Raw genomic sequence first — 17,957 nt, 5'->3', positions numbered from 1 at the left:
TTTACTGAGTAGTTGGTTTAATGCATTCTAATTCATCAGCATTCTAGCGCACCATCTCATGTGAGCTTTGATAATATATGTATATATACTTTTTAAGAATAAAAAAAAATTTGAGATATGGTGTGTGCCAGACCAGTACTAAGCCCATTTGTGTGAGACATCTTTGAAAAGACACTTCAGAGATGGATGAAGACATCTGGAGGGACCTGGCATCTGCTTATGTCCAAACATGTTTACCTCACTTTCCTCAAGAGTGCTAAAAGACTGCGCTCCTCTTAGCCATAGCTTTGATCAAGTACTTCCATGTGTCACTGTTCTTATGGCGTTAGGAGACATTACCTCCTCCACTGGTCATTTATATTCAAAACAAACACATTACCAATTTAAAGGATTCCACATGGCTTAAGCGCTCATAAACAGCCTCTTATGAGCAGTTTAACAATTACATTACACATCCAGTTTTGACTAAAAGCAGTCATACTCAAAATATATGCTTCATAATCATGTTTAATTGATCATGATACATTAAACAATAGAGCTGTTGTCTTATGCATTTGTTGAAATCAGCTGGTTTATAAGCACTTATCAATACAGGTTTGAGAAGATGGTTGGTGCTTGTTGCATTTCCAAATAGCGATAGAAAACATCATCTACTGCTGATGTGAAAATGAACACAGTGCTGTGCGTCACTTTGAAACATGCAGTGCATATATTCATTCAATTAAATCATAGCCTTTATGATTTGTTCATCTCAGTAGGCTTATCGCAGTATATTGCGGTTTCTGTTTTATTTCAGTTAACTGTAGACCCAATTTTGATTATTAATATTAATTTAACATTAGTATCTTTTATTGCATTTATGCAGCCAGTGTTTTATAAAAGCAATAAGCCACTTGAATCTGTGCGCTTCAGTCATTTTACTACTGTGAAATCGTTTTCTGGCAGTCCCGCTTCATGTTGTGCTAAAGAACACTTTTTAACCATGATGAAACAACTTTAGCACACAATCTGTGGCTTATTGCTTTAATATATGCTAGGCACTTTATTCTCTAGCTTAGCAGGCAGTTTAAAGGTAACAAGGTTTTTCATTTCATGTCTTCTCTGTCCTTGAAGAGTGTCTTCATGTTGTTGTAAAGGTGTACATGTTTTCAGATTACTCCGAGGTGTTGGTAAGTGATGACAGGCATCTGATAATTGTATCCATCCCTCTTCTCCTTCATCTCCCTTTCCATCAGCTTTCATTTCCACTGTCTTAATGTTTTCACAAATGAAACCAGGGGGCCGGGGAATAAAGATGGCTTTGTCTGACCAGGTGTTTTTATTTTTTTTCATCTTTCCGTCGGTCTGTAATTTATATGTAAAACAGCATTGGAAGTGCAGGTGGAGAGATGATGAACTGGTTAAGCGCTAAACCCTAAAGGGTGCAGATCATTAGCAATCAGGCCATTTCGGATTGGCAAAAGAGATCAGGATTAATTGATTTATCCACACGCCCCATGGGCCACTTCACTTTAAGGGAAAGATGAGGTTCGAACACTAAAAGGTTGGAGTGGGGACATATCCGTAGCCGCTCACTCGCACTCTCGACAAGATAAGTGGAAAAGAAAGTAAGCATGGGCAAGATAAAAGCAAGCGTCAGATACGGTCCAGTGAGTTATGTTTTTCTGTGAGCTGTGAGCTTTGTAACTTTGAGAAATTGAGAAGATCCGTGCTGAAGAAATCAGATATATACTATTCATGTATTTACACAACATGCTTTTTGCGGAGTGACAGACAGAACTGTATTATGTTATGTTAGCCTAACAAAAGTGTGTGTGGCTACAGTCCTGTGACTGGCTATGTCACGTCCTTCCCTTTTAAGTCTCTTAGCACTGCCAATCAAACAGACTAGTGGACCTGCTTCAATGCATTATTGATCAATTCATCCCATTAATCATTTATTAAACTAGGTGGTCTGCCTGATACTCCAGTAATTTATTTTTTTAAAGTTAAATAGGCATCACAGAGGATTCATTTGATGGGTGGAGGAGAGATTCGGGAGGCAGAGGAAGCTATAGAGATCGGCTGGTGACTTGATAGTCATCCAGGCTGTAGAAATGAGCGCCGACAGGAGTCACGAAGAGAGATGCAGAAATCAAAGAGCAAAAGTAAATTTCTCAGGGTGTTGCTCTTATGTTCAATCCCACAGATCCCTCTCTAATTCTCACTGCCTTGAGGACACACTCCCACTCTGGTTGTCGGTCCTTTATCTGATTGTTTAATTTCCCTTTAAATCTTTTACCAGTCCTCAGTTCATGCTAATAGAATGGGAATCTCATATGCATTGTGGAGTTGAAAATATATGAAAAATATAATTTGGTTTAATAATAATTCATGTTCTTGACTGTGCACCAAGTTGTCTTAAACTTTATCTTTTTCCCTTTACCATGGCTGAAGGCTTATTAGCTGACTAAAGGAATAGTTCACCCAAAAATGAAAATGATGTACTGTAAGTTAGTCTTGTTTCATTCTAAACTGTTCATCCACGCACAGAATTCAGTCTCAATAATGTAAAAAATATATATATATATATATATATATTAACGGCCAGCATTCGAACTGGAGTCCATCTGTATGTCCTGTATGTATAGATGTCAAGCTGTAAAAAACTTGAGCACAGAAAAATGCAGCACTGATCAAATCCATAACAAAAACATTACGGCGATTTCAAGTTCAGAGCAGCACAAGATTGCAAAAATAATGACTTTCCAAACATTCTCAAGCTCACAGAGGCCATGCATTACTGCTTTTCTGTATTGTTTTCTTAAGATCATAACTTTCTTCTGGTTTCAACATTAAAAAAGTTTGAGTTTTAAGATATTTATATATAAACAGTATTGCTTGACCTCTAGGGGCAAAGTTAGGTTATATATCAGGGGTGGTGAACTCCGGTCCCGGAGAGCTGCAGCCCTGCAGAGTTCAGCTCCAACCCTAATTAAAACTCACCTGCCTGTAGCTTTCTAATAACCCTTCAGATCTTGATTAGCTTGTTCAGGTGTGTTTGATTAGGGTTGAAGCAAAACTCTGTAGGGCTGCACTTCTCCAGGACTGAAGTTTGCCACCCCTTTTATAAATAGTCTCATGTAGCCAAGCTTTCAGACTGACAACGGAAGGTCTGGGAACTTTGGTTACTTTGAATGGCAAGGCCCGCCAAAGAGGCTATGTGAATGACAGATAATGCAACCAATTGTGTTACGTTTTGTGCCACATCATGTTTAGGGGTGTGGAAATTTACCCACAATAACAGACTGGTGTGTAAATCTCTTGGACTTATTTTAAAGATTCTATGCCGCGAACTTTAAATATTTCACATACTTTTAAAAATCCAGTATTTAGTTGATCCTGGTAAGTGCTCACTGTCACAGCTATAAACTTGACTGCTTTCTTCTAACATGAGGGGGTTTGGCGTCATGGCATATTTGTTTCTAGGTGGAACATTAAAGAACGCGACACACGTCTCTCAGAAATCCTGTATTATTCAACCAATTCAATTGACCACTTTGAAACTCCAGAAGTGTTTCCAATTTTGTGTGCCGTATTCATCTGACATTCAGCTTGATGTCTGGGGCTGAGACTATATAACTATCATTTTATATGTGTAATGTTTATGTGTATATTTCAATAAATTAGTAAATCAATAATATTATCTAGATATTTTGCGCATGCGCGCAAACTTTTAATTATTATTATTTTTTTTACTTATTTATTCATTTATTGAAATACATATAAAAACTGTTAGAATGAAGCCTATTTTTTAAATTTAACACATTTTGCATCATTGACAGTTGGCAATTAAGAACTTTTACTAACCAATTTGCATTAGTATTGAATTATAAAATATAGTGTTATTTATATTATTAAATGTTTGATGATTTTTGTTCATACTTTGTAATTGAAAAGGATAAAAAAATGTGTTATATAAATAATTTCTTAATGCTAAATTCTTAATGGTCCTTAATGGTAGACATACAGAGAGCACTGCACCAATTGTTGGGTCTGCTCACTAGAAATAGGATTTTATCAGCAAGAAAGTAAACTATTTTTGAAAAATAGATTTGCATGTGAATATGAGCGTGTGCAAACCCAGCAACTTAACAAAAATATCATGCTTTTAATTAATGATGTCAACCCGTGCATTCATTATCACCTTGTACTGTACAGCCTTCAGTGTCCCAAACCTGCATCTGAAAATGACCACCGATGCCCTCCAACACACATTGGTTGAGGTAAATTGGCAATACTTCCTCTTCCCCCGCTGGTACCACGCTTCTAACTTCACACCAGTCTGGCTCATGCTCCTTGGACCCTGGCTGGCACATCCACAGCCAATCCAAGCCAGGGTTGGCAGGTATCTGCATCCTGCAAAGCCGTGCCGGGCCAGGTACCACTGTTCTCTGAGCAGATGGTACTGCAGCAAACATAAGGGAGGAATACGGGCCCAGATGCAAATGGATGAACAAAGATCATAAGGAAATATGCAGTGAAACATTTCAATGACAAAATGTGCTGAAAGGCAGATACCTCAGAATGAAAACTGGAGCACAGCGGAAGACGAAGGCAGACGTTTTACAAAAAAATAAAAATCAAACGGAAAAGTGATTTCTTGAATATTGAGATGAACTATTTACTTTGGTTGCATCTTAAAGCAAAATTTCACCCTATATTGAAAACTCTGTCATTATTTACTTAATATGCCCCCCCCCCCCCACTTTCAGTGCAGGCCAGAAGCAAAACGTTTGAAGAAACTTGATGCAGATTGTTACATACTGTATGGCAGTATGAGTGACTGTGACTTGTGCTACTTAAGTCATCTGCCTAATATCAGGTATATCTGTTAAGTTCTGCAAATTGTGAGGTGGGTTTTGTTGGTCCAGAACTTCTCATTGATGCTCAGTCGGATTGAGATCTGGGGAACTCGGAGGCCAAGGCAACACATTGAGATCTTCGTCATGTTCCTTCAAACCATTCCTGAACAATATCTGCAGGGTGGCATGGAGCATTATACTGCTTAAAGAGCCCACTGCCATCAGGGAACACCACAGGGTCATGATCTGCAATACTATTTATGTAGGTGATACATGTCAAAGTAATATCCACATGATTGCCAGGACCCAAGGTTTTCTAGCAAGACACTGGCCAGAGCATAACATTGCCTCCATCGGCCTGCCTTCTTCCCATAATGCATCGGCTGCCATTTCTTTCCCAGTTAAACAACACACACCCAGCCATGATCCAAAAGAAAACATGATTCATCAGGCCGAGCAACCTTCTTTCATTGCTTCATGGACTATTCCTGATGCGCATGTGCCCATTGTAGGTGTTTTTTCGACTCCGACCAGTCTGCGGCTGAACAGCTCCCCTGACACCGGTTCACTAGTTCTCCCTCCTTGACATTTTGGAGCTGCTCTGACCCAGTTGTCTAACCATTATTTTTGCCCCTTTTCAAAATCACTCATATCTTTTCACTTGCCCATTTTTCTTGCTTCCAAAACATGACATGCAATAACTGAATGTTCACTTGCTGACTTATATTGCTCTCTCAGTGGATTTAATGTTGTGGATGATTAGTGAATAGACTATGAAGTAGATTGTCAGTGAATATGAACCAAGGTTAGTATAGTTGATTGTTACTAAAAAAAGTAAACAAACATTTTTTGTTATTTGATGTAAAATGGAAAATACTTATTTCTTGTTGCCAAAGCGTTCGAGAGTTCAAAAGAGGTGTTGTATGGAAAGATCAGTGTAAATATTTATTTAGAATTTCACATTTTCTGGGAACTGTTACTACAAAATGTAGAGCTAAGTCTTGAAATCCATTTTTGGAACGATAAACAATTTTGTGGCTGATTTAAGATGATTTTTTTATTATTTCTGGTCAGCATCAGCTATTTCTATTCCTCTCAGGTCATTCTTTGTCTTATCTTCTCACCATAAGAGTGTTTTATAGGTGTAGTAAATGTGTTTGAGTGTCAAGTCACTTTGAAGACCTTTCCTCATCAGATTTTTCACGTGTGAAATACTGCGATCACCCTCGGTTACATCAGACCTGTCCCTGAACCGTACGACGCAATCAGCGGGACTCATTTCTGCTCGCCAGCCCTGTTAAAGTACATCATCACAGATACTGCACTTGATTGTTATAAATCAGGACATGAACAATCAAACTATAGAAAAGTGGGGGTGGAAGGCCTAAAGAGTGGCTCAAATGTAGCCAGTCCAGACTCTTCAGCATAATATACGCATTCCTGCAGGCTGTGTCCGAGGTCAAGGACATTTGGGCAGAACTGCCTGTGCAAGCACATTTACTCACTTTGCTCAGTGTGTGTTAGAATGCCCACAAATCCAATAAAAAAATGTAGTTTTTTACACTCTTTGTTGATGTTGGGAGTTGATATGAAAAAATTAAGGGCAAGCTTAATAAATTAAGATTTTAATGATATCTGCTGAACAGAAAGCCAGTGGAGAAAAAGAAAGAAAAGCTTACACAGGCTTACAGTGTTATCCGCTAGTTCTTTAATGTTTGATAGATTGATATGATTGTTTCCTATTGTGGTAGGGAACATTTCTATCTCATTTATTATAGAAATGTGCTTCTCAATCTTTTTGCCTTATGTATCCCTTTTTTTCTCACTAAAAAGAACAGACTCAATGCAATCATTTGTTTTGGAATTGATCTACACTGGTTAGGCTGCATGTATTTGATTCACTAAAAATAACCAGCAGAATCATTTGTTTAGCATTCAGACTACACTTGCCTTGTCCAAATACCCACACTATGACGTATTTCCTGTGTTTGGCCCAAGTGTTCAAGTGAGGATGAAGACCACAAGTGTGTGTTGAACTTTTCATTACCTGATGGGACACACTTGTAGTGTTGTAAAAATGCAAGTGTTTACATACCTTTATTTTAACATCAACTTCTAAATGTCTGTTCAGTAGTCCCTATAACATGCCATCATTTTAATTTTGGTGCTTCTAATTAAGTGATAAAAAATCAATTGCAAATGTTGTAGAAAATAAATATGCACCAATAAAACGTAAAAACACAGATTTTCTACAAATTATATGTAACATCTAATTATTTATTATTATTATTTCATATACATTGGAAATGTTTCCGTGACCTCTCACAAGATCTTGGCAAAAAGGTCTCAAGATTTATTTTCACAACATCATGCATGATGGGATACACTAAGCCTTGAATACCACTCTGGAGCAGTATTCAAGATAGTGTGGATTTAGTGTGTGTTAAGGGTACTGCACTTTGGATCTTTTTTAAGATCTGGATAGTCTTGCACACTTACTTCCTGTCACGTGCATGCACTCTCAAGTGACCAAGACCACAAGTGTGGATATTTGGACAGGGCATCAGTCTATGCCATATGAATTTGATTCACTAGAATCGACTCATTAGAGTCATTTGTTTTGGATTTGGACTACACTGTTTGAACTGCATGTGTTTGATTAACTTAAAAGAACTGACTCACTCAAATCATTCATTTAGAAATAGGAGTACATTGGTTATACCATATGTTTTCCATTCACTAAAAAAGAACCGACTCGTTAGAATAATTTGTTTAGAAATCAGACTACACTGGTTGTGCTGTACTGTATGTTTTTGATTCGCTAAAAAGAACCAACTTACTAGTATCGTTAGTTTTAAAATTGGACTACGCTGGTTGTCCGGCATGTGTTTGATTCACTAAAAAGAACCAACTTATTAGAATCATTCAATTAGGAGTCAGAATACAATGGCCAGACTTTCTACTTTGAGTTATAGATTCAGTAGTAGTAGATTCAGTGTTGTCTAAGAAACTCTGTCTGGGTTTTTAGTATCATTTTAATAGCAATTTTAATAGGTTGAATGTATTAGACTAATGATTCTTGACTGATTATTTTCAGAATTTCAACTTGATAACATTCATCTCTGGTTGGGAATTATAGTACTAGACGTAAACCCATCTGTACTTTATTTCTTGCAGCCGCTAGTAGGACTAATGTGTGTTTAATCCCTGTTTGTTTAATCTCTGTTTAATAAAGTTTAGTGGGGCTTCAAACATCAGAGGATTGTGCGTGTATTTTAAAGTGTAATGAACTCACCCAGGTGTCCATGGAAACACGCTTGCCATGCCGGGAAACAACACTTCACATCAGCTGGCACACCTGGCGTTACTGATTTGCCCCTGCTATTTCATGGAAAGACACTAAACTATGAAACTATGAAAAATGTTTGCTTAGCATGTCAGCTTCTTGGTGCTGAGTCTACCTCTCTCTTAACTGTCAGGGTTTGACTGAATCAGGTTAGAACAGCAGTGTGGATATGAATGACAACACAACTGTCGGATGGGCATAGCGAGATGCTCAGACGATGTTTCAAAAAGCAACATCTTACATAACCTCAGAAGGGAATGTGGGAAGGGATGGTGGGGGCTTGTGGGTAAGCCAGACACTTTGAACAAGTGTTTTGACGCTTTTGAGTACCATTTGAGGGTGCAAAGAAAATATGCAGCACATATAGAATGAGAACAGCCTTTTAGTTTGGATATTGCGAAGCGTGGAGAACAACAAAGTTGGATTTTGCTGTGGATAGAGTGTAACACGGATGTTTACTAGTCAAAAATGTGCAAATGGTCAGGGATTGCATTGAGATGTGTTGATTAAGTGAAGCAATAAGTTGTCAGATAACTACTCTGTGATTATCAGTTTCAGTGTAAGTTCAATTTAAACAAAGATTTTTTTTATTTAATCTTTTTTATTCTGATCTGAAACAGAAAGAGTGAAAAAAATGAAAGATGTCACTTGTTTCATTTTGATGGCAGTCACAATGTGTTGTGTAGAAAACTGGAACAATTCTTCACATTTGAGTTGGCTGGCATAGAGAAAGCAAAACTTTGGATTAAACTAGGTTAAGATCTAGTTTTGGTGCACAAGCCACTCCGAGTAGAGGTTTAAGTGGTTCACTTAAGCATAATTGTTGGGAATGGGTTATTAAGCACCTGTGAAGTGTGATGTGTGCGCTCACATTGTGGAAAAAAATTGTCAAGATGACGGGCAAAAAGCCTTACAGACCTCTCTGTTTTCAGTTAGATCTATTACTTTTGCAAAAAAAAGTTTAAACTTTTGGAGCCTAAATACCTAAATAATAATAATAATAATAATAATAATAATTGTAGTAGTAGTACAATTAATTTTACATAAAGTTGTTTTTAAAGTATGTTTAATTATTCATTTTCAGAGTTGGGTTACTGTAATTTAATTACTTTTCCTGCTAACGCAGTAATGTGTTACATTTTACATTTATGTAATTTAATTACAATTACTTATGCAAATAAAATTGTTACTTAAGTAAAAAATGCAATGTTAAAAATGATGAACTAAAAACTCATGTTTTGCAGGTCAGTATGCCCTTAAATAAATCACTGAAGAATGCGAGCTAAACTTTTCCTACAAAGTCCTACAACTTTTAGATGCAATGAAAGGTCATATTTCAATTAGTTTGAATCATTTTTCAAAATGTTGCACCCAACATATTTTAGTCTGGCATTACAGTTTGGGAAAATTTCAACAAGTGAATGTGTTCAAGTTTATGTCACAGTAACACTAAAATATGAAAGTAAAAAATGAATGACTAATTAGAATCATCTGCTGCATTAAGCCGCTTCGGCGTCACAAATCAAGGCTTATTCCTCACAGAGCATCTTCTTTCATAAACAAAAGTAGCCGAGATGAACTTGAATATTTCTTTGTATATGGAGATGATGTGAACATTGCGCGTCTCAAGCATGGTTTCACGTAGATGGTTATGTTATAGCACATGATGTTTCAACCCAACTTTGGGTCAAATATGGATTAACCTAACTTTTGGGTTAAATTTTGTATTTAAAATATATAACTCAACAGCAGGGTTTGTCCTTATTTGACCCAAAGTTGGGTTTAAAACAACCCAGCATTTTTTAGAGTGATAGGTGAGCTCAGACGGGAAAGACTGTACCTCGCACTGGTTTCATACTGATTCTTTAAACAGAGAATATTTGTTTTCGACATGACTTACTTAATTTAATAATAGACACTTCAAGGTTTTTCTTCAAGGTTTCTTTAGATGTTCTGTATTTCTCAGGTCATTTTCATTCATTTTAGTGACTCGTTTCAGGAAGATATTCACAGAGGCTGACTGCAGAAAGTGCACCCTATATATGTTATTTATTTTACAAAAAAATAGAAAAGAAAAAGCAATGTAGATATTTGGAGTGAAGGCTATAAAAATAATAGGCTACTTGTGTATTTTTTCAGTCATTATTAAATTAATGAAATAACTTTGGGTTTCTCTTTGTAGTGTATTTTCTAGGTTTGATAACTTAAAAGTAAACTTGAAAGTAACTTGAAAGTAAAGTAATTAGTAATCTGATTACTTTTTAAATGCAGTAATCAGTCATGTAATCAAATTGCAGTCTTAAAGAAGTAATTAGTAATTTGTAGTGGATGACTTTATTTGAGTAATTTACCCAACAATGTTCATTTTATAATTTTATATGGGACAAGCGGCTTGGAGAATGAACTAATTATAGATAATAATTATATTTATTTATTTTCTGGCTTCAGTTGTATTTTTGTGCTTATTTGATTTAGTTGCTTTATAAGCGTCCTTTTATTTATTTATTTATTTATCCTGCCAGTGATTAAAAAAACATTTTATTAAAATGAGGATATGGAGACCAGGACTAGTTATCACACTTTTAATTCCAGTGAAGTTTTGCATTAAGAAAATTTTAGAATTTTTGGCTACAAAACTATCATTGAGTATTATTTGGACAGTAATTGAGTACTATTTAGACAGTAAAACAATTAAGAAATTATTTTTTTTTTTTTGAAAAATAATAAATTGTTACAACTAGCTCTGACCCAACACTGAAGGAAAATACAAATACTATTGTGCTTAAAAGCATTTTGGATTTCTAACTAGAAATGGAAAGTTACAGATGTTTTTGGATATTGTTTTGGAATAGACTACATAGTGTCTAATAATCTTGAAGTTTGCTAATAATCTCACAGAATGTGAAGAATTAAGAAGCGCTGTGGGTGTTTTTCAGTGGAAATGTTTATTGACTGCTAAACACATAAAGCTACCCACCAACAGCCCACGGCAGGGAGCAACAAGCCTAACGAAATGCTTCTTGACAAATGGCTCCGAGTTCCTCACCGCCTCAACCTCGCATTGAACATACTCGAGTGCAACTTTCTATAGACTGAAAAAACTCTGTTCCAGTTTAATGAAGATTTGTTTGAATATGCTGCTAGTGTTTTCTTAGGAGCAACGTGGGATCGTTTCCCCTAGTAAGCCTGTAGTGTTCAATGAGTGTAAGTTTGTTTGAAGTTATCTATTTTTATTTTTGGGGAAGCTTGTGTTTATATGTGCCTGGTATGCAAGTGTTGGCTTCCCACCTGGGACGGTTAAATATTGCTGGTTTGTGCAGTTTTTACTTCTCTGTCTCCATCCTTTCCACACAGGTATTTAATTTGCAGTGCTGCAGCTTTCACATTAAAGCATCAGAGGCACATCAAGTGCGGCATGCTCCTTTAAGGTGCTCTTCCTCTATAGCCGCCCCGCTGTCCTTTAAGACTTCCAGTTCCTGAACTCACCGGTTCCGTGACAGGGCTCTTGTAGAAAAGGGTATGATATTGCACCTAATGAGATTTCCGTGAGCTCTTCTCCTTGCTCCCGGGCATCTTCTGCTGCTGAGGAGGCTGTTTAGTTCAAATGGAGAGGCCTATTACTGTATTCCACTGTCAAAAAGTCATTTGGGGAAAAAAAACGAGGTGCAGACACAGTGGGAGACGAAGAAGGGAGGTTCTCACCTCCAGCCAATTCCCATCACGTTTGATCCTTGAGACCAGAGTGCTCGAGATTGATCTGAAGCAAATCAGAATTACAGGGATGGAGGATGAAAAAAAGAGTCAAACTGCTGTGTATCGCACTCTTTTCTTTCTTCTTTAGATGCATTGCAGTAGGGATGCACGATGTAGTATATCTATATTCAATTTCAGTGGATATTAGAGTGGTTGTTTGTTTGTTTTGTGTAGTTGATATTGAGTTATTAAATTGAGCATGATCACCTCTCCCTTTTTTCATTTCAACCCCTTATATTGTATATTGATGTGATGCCAAAATTCATTTTTGTTTTTTGAAATTACTTATTGCAGTTTTTTTTTTGACAAAAAATGAATTCTCAACTATTTAACAGCTGTAACATTAAATTAATTAAACATTGAATAACTAAATAATTATATATATATATAATTGGATATGTTCACCAAGGCTGCATTTGTACAAAAATACAGTAAAAAGTAATTTTGAAATGTGCCATTTTTCACACAGTGTGTAATGTAGCTGTATGTAAATGTAATTAAAGTTAATAAATTAAATTATAATAAAAGATAAATTAAAGTTTCCCAAAATAAAATTAAAGTCTCCCAAAAGAAAGAGTTGACTCTGAACATCCTAAATGAGTCATCAGTAATTCGACTGTGCCAGCTACACATCGTTTTATTTTCACTTCCAAAAGATGAGGCTGCAAAGAATCAGGTTTAAAATTCACAGCAGTACAACAAGGGATTCACAAAACACTTGCTTTCGAAAGATGGATTAGTTCCCAGTTTATTTGGACCAGCTGGCTCCACAGAATCACAACCTGTAACTTAAGTATGATATATAATAGCTGTTTATATTTTATATTGAGTGTTCAAAATACAGAAGTATGGCAATGGGCGTATTTCCGACACATGCTGTATCCAATTTTGACTTTAAATAATGTACTGTAAATAAAAAAAAGAAATCCTTTCTTCCATCAGCTTACTTTCATCACTCAATCTGCTTTGCATATGTTACAAAGTCAACAACACAAGGTTTATGCTGTTGTTATTTGATATCAATCAACAGCAGCATTGTTAGAAACTTCTGCTGAAATGTATCAGACTGAAACAGGCTGTTTTTACTTCCTTGGGCGTTTTTGTTGATGCTTGCTGTGATTCACAGCATGAACAAGATCATAACTTCCTGAAGCCATCACAGTTGCACTACCATATGCTTAACGAGATGAGCCACCAGTGTGACGTGTTTTCACACAGGGCTTAACCACATGATTATTCAAGTTCAGGCTTTGGGCAGAACCCTGAAAATCTATCATTCATGTTTAATTCTCTTCATAGCATGCTATAATAAGAACAACGGCAATAACAAGAGGTCATAGGAGAACCGCTCAAGGCATATACTGGTGTTTGCTAATGAATTAAATGCAAGTCTTCACACATGCATCAATAATTGAAGAATTAATTGCAAATGTTAATGTTATCCAAAGTTTAAGATGCCATAGTAGCTTTCAGGAAACTGCAAACATTCAAATTGTTATCTGAAAGCGCTTTCATAAGGAAAAACTAAATCACCACCATTATTTGTATCCAAAAAAGAAATTTGAGTTAAAATTCTTTTACAAGAATAATCTTTTTAAACATTAATAAGTGTGACTCTAGTAAATGTACATTTCGGATAGATGCCTGCATCTAATATGCAAAATATGCCCAAATCTCACCTACTGTATATGTCCAGGTTTGCTGCTTCAGCACAAAAATAGCCTGACAATGTTGCCCAATGTGAAAAACTGCATATCATATCATTTATTTATTTTTATCTGCGATGTGCTGAATGTTATTAAACATTTCTGAATTTAATAAAAGAGAAAAAAAAAAGGTTTTGGTAAGGCACAGTTTCAGAAAATATTAATGCTCCACTTCACGGAGATAAATGAAAATAGCCCAAGACAAATACAGTTAATGTGATTACACACATTGTGGGTCATTAAGGGCCTCTGCAGTTACAGTTTAGCCTGCAGTTTTGCTCCTTCAGATGCACACAAAACAGCATTACAGTGACAGGCATCAGAGCTGTAGTGAACTACTCCATATATATCATTATAGAGAAAACTTGGTGCATTCATAAATCATCTGGTCCGAGGTCTATGCACTTGTTACTGTCAATATGCAACGTCTGACTATCAGACTGAAGATGAGAAAAAAAAAGTTCCTGAGGATTTATGAAGTTGTACATATGTTAAAAGGCTTGTTAGATGCTTTCCATACAGTATGTTGATAATATTTGGGGTCTGTTTTTTTTTTTTTTTTTTAATGGAAATATTAGTTTTTTCATCGAGGATGCTTTAACGTGACATCCAGCAACACATTCCAGGAAAAAAGTCACAGTTTTCAGCTGTGATGATAATAATGATTCCTTGAGCATCAAATCAGCATCTTAAAATTAATTTCTGAAGACTGGAGAAATAGCTACTGAAAATTCAGCTATTTAATATAATAAAATATTATTTTACAAAAACTTATATTATACATATAATATAAGTATAAACATATATTAACAAAATATATTAACATAGAAAACAGTTATTTAAAAAAAATGTATTAACATTTCACAGTTTTACAGTTTTTACAGTGTTCTTGATCAAATAAATACAGCCTTGGTCAGCATAAGAGACTTGCCAAAATATTGAACAGTAGTGAACAAACAAACCACAAATTAACATTTGTTTCACTTACAAATGCCTATGAATCAAATGAACCATATTTTCCAACAGTTGAAGAGATTATCATATGAAGCAGCATATTGTATGTGATTAAGCACTGAAATGTGTGGCATGCGTAAATAATGAATACAAGTATACACAAACAACTTTTTTATGGATTGGTTTGTGTAGTATTGGATTAGATGTGGGTTTTTCTATGTGTGATTGGCAGATAAAGGCAGATGTTTGTGCCAGTTTCTCTCCTGATGAGGAAGAGGGATCAAGTTAATCAACATCGGTGCTTTCGTTTGATTTTTCCTGTGTGTTTGCCTCTTACAAAATTTCCTGCTTTTTGGCATTGATACATGTAATACTTTTGTAATTTCAGTGATGTTTTAGTACATTGACTGAAGTTTATCACTATCAGCCTTTTCAAGGAAATGTGGAGAGTTTGTCTCCACACTACAAACCTGTTATCAGATGTTTGATTTATATTGTCACTTGGAAAATAGTGCATGAATGTTATGGATCATTGTTATGGTGGTTTTGTCATTCTTTTTTGTCATTTGTTGAAGCTGAAAGCCACTTCACAATTCTTCAAAGTTGTTCCTTTCCTGTTCTACAGAAACAAATAAACTTTTTAACTTTTTTTTTCTTTTTTCTCCATTCTTTATTTGGCATGTCTTTGTGGATCGGCAAACAAAAAAACACTTTTGCACATCTGTTCTTTGTTCATTTACAGATCAGATATCTTATTCAATGCAGAATAGTATACACTGTTTCACAGAATCCCTACACTACAATTAAACACCATTAAACTCTAAAATCCATTTGTATGTGCATATGAAATGCAGCAGCTTAATTACAAGATTAATGGATTCTGTCAGTTGCAGTAAACCTGGAAATTTTTTTTCCAGTTTTGTAGATCTTAGACTCATGGGGGTGGAGTGAATATGAGGTGTCCAGAGGTACAGTATAGGTTGGCTTTAAATCTTATTGAAGTCCCAAGTTCAGCCTTTTAATTCACTCCTCCATGAAGTGAGAAAGCTGACAGTTTTAGACTTAGTGTCTAAGTAATTAGATCTCACTTTTGAAAGAGAGCAGAGCACACTGGTTTAAACTGCAAGCTTGTGTATATTTAGAATGTAATTTCTCTGTCTCTTTACGAGCCTCTATGAATTCATAGCTGGACTCCAGTTTATAAACCGCTTTAGTGAGCCCACATGCTGTAAAAGAGAACATGTTTTCTCAGAGAAGCACATCCACAACTTTGTAAATTAAAGTGGCAAAAGTTGTGCAAGAAAGCCTATTTCAGCTAATTCACAGGGCTGGACCAGAGCTCCTTCTCTTCTTTAGAGTGAAAATTGCAGTGGAAATGGATTAATTTGTCCTGTGTCATAAAATAGATCTTAATTTGACCACTTAGGCAGCTATTAAGAAAAACATGATTGATAAATTTAGAGTGTCATGAAGCTTTTTGTGTTTTTTAATGGAACAGTTTATTGAACCTTTAGACAAAATAATATAGAAACCTAAAACAATATATTTTTCTTGAGTAGGCTATAATTGTTTGACACATCAGGCTCATACACTGTACAGTTGGCCCAACAGCTGGAATTGGATATTTATATGACCAAAAAGTAAGATGTACAGTAAATCATTAAGGTCTTTATAACAGTATAGCAGAGTACTTGCATAAAATGCATATAAATACCAGTTATCATTCTATATCTCCTAATAAGCTGATATTTAATTGGCTATATTTAAATGCTGTAAGGTGATATGATATTTGCAATGCAATACGGTGATAATTAAGAGTTTATATTTTTAAGGTGATTTTTCAAAAAAAAAAAAAAAAAAAAGAAATTCCATTAAGCATTCATCTTCAAGTTTTACTAATTATAATAAAATCTAAATACTATCAATAAAGATTTCACAGCAAAAAGACGTGTATCTAAAGAAGCTGGGCATTTATATAAGGATTTTATTATAATTATTATATTTGTTTTACATATAGAAGGCATGTTATAGATTTTGTACAACAGGTTTTTCAGCAAAGTTTTCATGATGTTAATAATTGAAAAGCCTAAGAAATTTGTGTCTTTAAATCATATTAAATCATATGATTAAGTGGGCTCAATAGGGGTTTAAGACCGAGTTAAAGAAATGGCTAAAATGGAAATTTTGTCATAACTTTATTGCTTATTGCTTATTTGTTGTATTTATTGTTTATTTAAATCCTAGAACTTGTATAATTTATTATTTCAAGTCTTCTGAAGTCAAGCAATGTGAAGGTTTTCAATTAAAAAGCTTCTTACACAAGCCTATTGTATGGTTTCAAAAGACTTCACTGCAAGTACAATTCTTCAAAATGTGTCCTTTCCTGTTCCACGGAAACAAAGTCTCTCTAGTTTGAGCGTAAGTACATTCTTTGGGGGGTGAACTAATCCTTTAAAAGCATGTCTGAAATGGCTGTAGCATTTGCTAGACTTGAAAGAAATGGTTACATTTTAATATGCTTTATATTGGCATTTCATACCAGAATGACATGTTTTTGAAGCACATTAGTGTAGCTGAAATGTTCAACAATAAAAAAATCCGAAATGATCAACATTTCACTGACTGCAGAAAAGTGAGAACAAAACTGTGACCCCTTCCAAGGCTCAAACAACTGTTTTTATGCTCTTTTTCTTAAGCCTGCCAATCTGCGAATGTCAGAAATGAGCCCCCAGGCAAACACAGCACCATAAAAGTGCCAATCTACAAGAGAAACCCGAGTTTAAAACCCTGGACAGAATGGAAAAGGTCCATAAAAACCATTCATATCATTCTCCTCAAGAGCACATTATTCAGTGCAGATGAATATATCATGGGAAAGCCTTTCTTTGAACACACCGAATGCCATGCTGTGATGGCGTCCAAAGACGTGTCAGAGAGCTCCGATGTTGGTTTTGATGAGATTTCGGTCCCTCTATCAAAAGCTGAGCAGATTAGAAAGTGAAAAGGACCTGTGGTTCCTGAATAATTATTGGGAATTATACAATGTCATGTGGCAGTCTGGGCTGAAAAGGCTTAGAAGTGTAATGTTTGCCTTGTCTTTTCTGTTAGTGTAGAAATGAATGCCGTCTGATAGAATTTCTATTCTAACAGATTAAGAATCAAAGGAATTGAGGTATTCTGAGCAAGACATGCGGTAAATGCATTTTGCTCATCCATGTATTGTCTGAAGAATAAATCAGGCTGCTTAAACACAGAAGGTAAAATTAAACTGCAGATTTTCCTCTATGCACGATGATTATATAAACATTTCTCTATTTAATATACAGTATATAAAATAAAAAAACACTCCTGGAC

General features: G+C 35.5%; 1 protein-coding gene across 3 annotated transcripts in view; it reads left to right on the top strand.

Annotated features, from left to right (window-relative positions):
* LOC132142692 (VPS10 domain-containing receptor SorCS1-like) overlaps positions 1-17,957 on the top strand; it is a 167,412-nt gene that overhangs the window by 9,302 nt on the left and 140,153 nt on the right. The window contains exon 1 of one of the 3 annotated variants that reach the window (XM_059552754.1): positions 1,345-1,649. The exons of the other annotated variants lie outside the window; for them this stretch is intronic. Coding sequence (XP_059408737.1) covers positions 1,614-1,649 — 36 coding nt within the window. The 5' untranslated portion in view covers positions 1,345-1,613. Of the gene's footprint in view, positions 1-1,344; positions 1,650-17,957 lie in introns of those variants that run through there. 3 annotated transcript variants of the gene reach the window in all.

Source organism: Carassius carassius, chromosome 6 (assembly GCF_963082965.1).
Source record: "Carassius carassius chromosome 6, fCarCar2.1, whole genome shotgun sequence".
In the NCBI taxonomy this organism is placed as follows: domain Eukaryota; kingdom Metazoa; phylum Chordata; class Actinopteri; order Cypriniformes; family Cyprinidae; genus Carassius; species Carassius carassius.
The sequence above is the reverse complement of the archived record's forward strand: the minus strand, read 5'-3'. Positions and strand labels throughout refer to the sequence as shown.